Source organism: Populus euphratica, unplaced genomic scaffold (genome assembly GCF_000495115.2).
Source record: "Populus euphratica unplaced genomic scaffold, PopEup_1.0 scaffold129.1, whole genome shotgun sequence".
Taxonomy (NCBI): Eukaryota; Viridiplantae; Streptophyta; class Magnoliopsida; order Malpighiales; family Salicaceae; genus Populus; species Populus euphratica.
Window position 1 is genome coordinate 35,009 of NW_011499907.1, and position 4,565 is coordinate 39,573.

Sequence of the window (4,565 nt, forward strand, 5' to 3'; positions counted from 1 at the left end):
GTCCCCCCCCCCCCCCCCCCCCCTCCCCCGCGCGTATTTTCTCAAGATGTAAGTTAGAGTGATTCCATGCAATTATGTTTTACTTTTGCATAGCCTTACCCAATATGTAGAGCATGAAAATATCAACTCGATATTTGTTGGCGGACATTTTTATTTGTATTGTATCCACTTTGCGTCTGTTGGCATGTGTAATGTCTGGTACACAACAATACCTGTACACTTCAGTTAGATGCATCTACTTTGTAGACATGAAATATCAATCAAAGACTATTCTCAAAATGAAGATCGTAATCATGAGTCGGGCTTTTGCTTTGAATTTTTAAGGCTGGTGGCTTGGTTCAGTGCTACGATGTTGAAGGGTAGGAATCTGTTGATATTTTTTGGAATTCTATTCAACTGCAGTGCTTTGAAGTTTTCTTATGTAGAGGGCCCTCGCAGCTTAACCATCTTTAGAAACTGGAATTTAATTCACTTTGACAGTAGTTCCTATCAAATCATTCAAGCTTTGTGACGAGTGAAGCTGATACAGTTGCAGAATCATCTGTACTGCATTTTTATTTCTAAACTCCAATCCATTGGCAAAAACTTGTATGGTACAAACAGGCTTGAAAAATAACAGAAGATAAGCTTGGTATGATACATTGTGAGGCGTGGAATCTGTGAAAGACTGTCACTTCCCGACGACCGTATTTCTTCAGAAAGCATGGAGAGGGCCCTTGCTCGGAGCCTGCTCATCAATGGCCCTCTTTCTGCGAGGTCCGAATGATAAAGAACGACGAGGAATTGCTTGAACTGGTTTGTCAGTCACGCGAATCATATTGTAAGACCATGCTCCAAGGAGCGTTCCTGTCACTGGTCCGAGCAGGTACACCCATATGCCTTTAAAGTATCGACTAGCAACTGCTGGTCCCAGTGTCCTTGCTGGGTTCATAGATCCACCTGATACTGGGCTGAAGATGGCTAGGCAGCTAGTTAGTTACCACTCTTGGTTTCGTGTCTTCGCTTAATAAAAACTTCGGCCTTATTTGATGATTAATTCTAGAATTGAAAATTTCGTTATCTGTAATGCGAAGATGAATAATCTTATAGCTGTTATTGGTAATAATGGTATTATAACACCAAATAAAAGTAAAGGGATACCTCGATTCCCTTGACTAAGGTAGGTTATTTAAGACTATGATATCAATTACATTAATGAAACTCCAATATTGCATTTGAACCTCCACGTTTAAGTTCTTTTGATTTCAATATCGGACCCTCCAAGGCCTCCCGCACCTTCAAAAGGGATGTCCATTCGTTGGGGCCACTTAGATTTACTAATCTAGGCTTAGGCAGGTTCCTATGCACCAAAGAATAAGCGATCCCTATTTCTTTTTGTTGGCAAAAATACGTAGAAGGGTGTGGTGTTAGGCCACTTGAGTTATGTCTTGTTGTCTTAATATCATAATAAAAATAAAAAATCGACAACTTATTGTCTTAAAAAGTATATGCTTTTTACCTAGTTTTTACTTTAGGTACAGAGGTTAATTGGGCAATGCTAAAGGGCGAGGGACACGATTGAGGATTTTTATAAATATATGTTCCAGCTTACCCGGCTAAGATGGATGTTATACAGACTGCCGAACCAACAGCTATACCTGCCAGATCTCCTACCTGAAACCCAAAAAAAAAAAAGAAAAAGAAAAAAGAAAAAAGAGAAAGAAAAAAGACAACACACACACACACATGTGAGCAACACACACACTTTGTTTGCAAAACTGAAAATCTTGGATGCTAATTAATTAGGAAGATGATTCTTACAGCTTTAGTATCGGTTGCCACAGCAGAAGTGATGAACATCATGGAAAATGTTACGACGATTTCCATGGTGAGAGCTTGAACAGCTGTTCCAGATGGTGAAGAAGTGCCGACATTTTTTATAGGATTTAGTAGCACTTTCAGAGTAAATGAAGCAGAAATTGCTCCTGTTAATTGCGCTGCGGCATAAAATGGGACCTGCAAAAATTTATTTATTTATTTATTTTCTTAAAAACGAATAATTTGACAACACATCCTTTTCTTTTTCCTTTTGTCTTTGGATTTGAAGCAAAAACAATAAAAATAAAATACAGCTGCTTATTCATGTATGATACAAATGCATGTGGATTGCTAATTGACTTCTCTGATTTGATGAATTGTGGATTTTTTTTATTACCCTAAAAAAAAAAACAGAACATTATTGGCTTATTTAATAATATCACATGGTTTGAAGGGAAAGATCCTATAAACGATAATAAAATGACATAATTAAAAATAACAGGAAAACATCTTCATATATTTATATGGTAATACATGTTGTATGTATCTAATTAATATAATCTACCATATAATAATAAAATATGTGAAAGATTCAATTAACACCTGTGCCCCTTGCAACGTATATTTTATAGTTGTTAAGTTACTCTTGTTTCATCATGGATTAAATATTTTTATTTTTATAAAAAAATTATGTATATAAATTTTTTTAATGTTTTTTTATAATTTAAAAAATTTAAATTCAAATAATTTTTTTTTATATATAACAAATAGAGAACCATGTATGTGAATAAATAAATAAAAAGTCATTCATAATATTTAAAAATAAAATTTAAAAATTTAAAAAATAATTATAAATCAAGACATTTAATCTTGAGAAACTAGATATTTATCAAGTTATGTTTGCAAATTTTTTTTATTAATTTTTATTTTATTTTAGCAAAAAATAATAAAAATAGAGACATAAATTAAATTGATGGAATAAAAAATAAAAATAAAAATATGCAGGGCTGTATATATTATAAATATTATTAAAAAATAATTTTTTAAAATAAAATTTATCCATATAAAAGATAAAAAATTTATAGATGAACTAAAAAATCTCATTTAAATACATAATTAAAAAATAATTATTATTTAAAAGATTTTTTCTTTTAAAAAAACAAGTAATTTTCAGAATTAAAATTAACCCATACTTCATCATGGGTCCATAACAGACCCGATCCTCTGCGTATCCTTACATTGTCGATAAGACCTGACCAGGGAATACTAACCTCCGAAACAGACCTCACCATCGAATATTTATCTCCGAAAAAGATCTAAAATACCATAGAATATTTACCTCCGAAACATATTAAGTAAAGCAAATTAAAGTAAACAAAGACTCTAAATATTGGAATTGATTATGCATTACAATACGGTACCTGTTTCCAAGGAAAATTTAGGACGGCTGCAAAAGCTGTGGTGACAGCAGGGTTCATGTGTGCACCAGAGATGTGCCCTACTGCATAGATCATCACAGTCACTATGAGCCCTCCTGCTACCGACGCTCCTAGTTTTGAGACCTTGTGCTCGTCACTAGCACTAATCGCAGCAGCACCACATGTCACAAAGACCAACAGATAGGTTGCTATAACCTCTGCCACCACCTGCACAAACACACACGCACTTTTGCAATCATTCTAATACGAAGAAAGGCAGTACTTCCAAGATTTCATGTTAGGTTATTTAGTTGAAGAATGATTAAGGTAAAACACATAAAATATTGGATGTGTTTTTAAGTTCTCCGGGGGACTAGCACTGTATATACTCTCCCAGAAAAAAAATGAAAAAGAAAGAAGATCCAAAGTGATTGTGAAATATAGAAAAACCAACTCAGAACATCATGTACCTTTCTGAGAAAACCAGAAGGATAATGTTCTTCAAACAGTTTAACAAGGTGAAACTTTGAGCTCTCTACCGAGTTGTTCATTTCTAGATCTACTGTCGCCATTTTCTTGATTGGCTGAACCCTTGATAATTGATGGAACGACAAAAACAAAAAGACGGGAATTCAAATATATGAAGGATGAGATGCCCGAGTTAATGTCAAGAGGTCATGTTCCAGACTTGCAGTATCTCATAACTTCTCAAAATTCGATTACCTCGCTTCTCTTATAGATTGTGCGTATGTGGGCGAACGAAGGCAAAGGCATTTACAGCAGATAGAAAGCAAGAAATTAGAGATACCATCTATTAGCAACAACAACTTTATATGTAAGCTCACGCATTCACAACGATTGGATTTCTATAAGTTATTCTATGGAACACAATATGCAATGAGAAAAGGACATAGTGTTTTTTTTTTTAAAGTATTTTAGAAACAAAATTCAAATTCGAGACATTAATAAATTGCAAATTTTCAATGACCACTCATCCATTGTCTAGACACACACACACTAGTAGCCAAAACACGTAAAAGAAGTAAAGGATATGACTTTTTCATATTTGGTCTTATAAAAACTCAACCAAAATACATTCATAGAGGAAAATGATTCAAAGAACTACATTTTATTTTTTTATCAAGGAGTTTGAGAAATGATGCAAAGTATAGTGAGTATAAAAGTTAGAATTCTCAAATTGTAAAATTACAGTTTTCAACATGCTAAAGGGATAAAGTTTCTATAATATTTTATAAGAAAAACCTCAATAATAATATAATGTTATAACAACACCACAACTATTTAAATAGAGCTTAAAATCAACCTAAACAAGAAACCTAAGTTAAGTAG

The 4,565-nt window shown here is 33.4% G+C and overlaps 2 protein-coding genes across 3 annotated transcripts in view; one reads left to right on the forward strand and one right to left on the reverse strand.

Moving 5' to 3' along the window:
- The window catches only part of SMC3 (structural maintenance of chromosome 3), a 10,764-nt gene extending 10,470 nt beyond the window's left edge, over positions 1-294 (forward strand). Inside the window, exon 29 of the mRNA XM_011037452.1 lies at positions 24-294. The gene's annotated coding sequence lies outside the window, so the exon portion shown is untranslated. The remainder of the gene's footprint in view (positions 1-23) is intronic.
- LOC105133443 (aquaporin NIP2-1-like) lies at positions 140-4,086 on the reverse strand. Of its 2 annotated transcripts, XM_011037451.1 has the most exons (6): positions 3,920-4,086; positions 3,686-3,806; positions 3,219-3,443; positions 1,801-1,995; positions 1,592-1,653; positions 140-950 (listed from the first exon to the last, which is right to left on the reverse strand). In XM_011037451.1, exons 2-6 carry the CDS (start codon positions 3,785-3,787, stop codon positions 695-697), a joined length of 840 nt encoding a protein of 279 aa, XP_011035753.1. In that variant the 5' UTR covers positions 3,788-3,806; positions 3,920-4,086; the 3' UTR covers positions 140-694. The 2 variants fall into 2 exon arrangements, with proteins under 2 accessions (XP_011035753.1, XP_011035752.1); XM_011037450.1 differs by having other exon boundaries at positions 3,686-4,086.
- Positions 4,087-4,565: the final 479 nt, after the last annotated feature.

What these genes read in the sequence shown, in the direction of transcription:
- LOC105133443 (XM_011037451.1), bottom strand. Translation starts at nt 3,787, where the DNA reads ATGGCGACAGTAGATCTAGAAATGAACAACTCGGTAGAGAGCTCAAAG. An exon ending in CTTCTGGTTTTCTCAGAAAG is followed by an intron (nt 3,444 to 3,685) that starts GTACATGATGTT and finishes GTGTTTGTGCAG; the next exon opens with GTGGTGGCAGAGGTTATAGC. An exon ending in ATAACATCCATCTTAGCCGG is followed by an intron (nt 951 to 1,591) that starts GTAAGCTGGAAC and finishes AGCCATCTTCAG; the next exon opens with CCCAGTATCAGGTGGATCTA.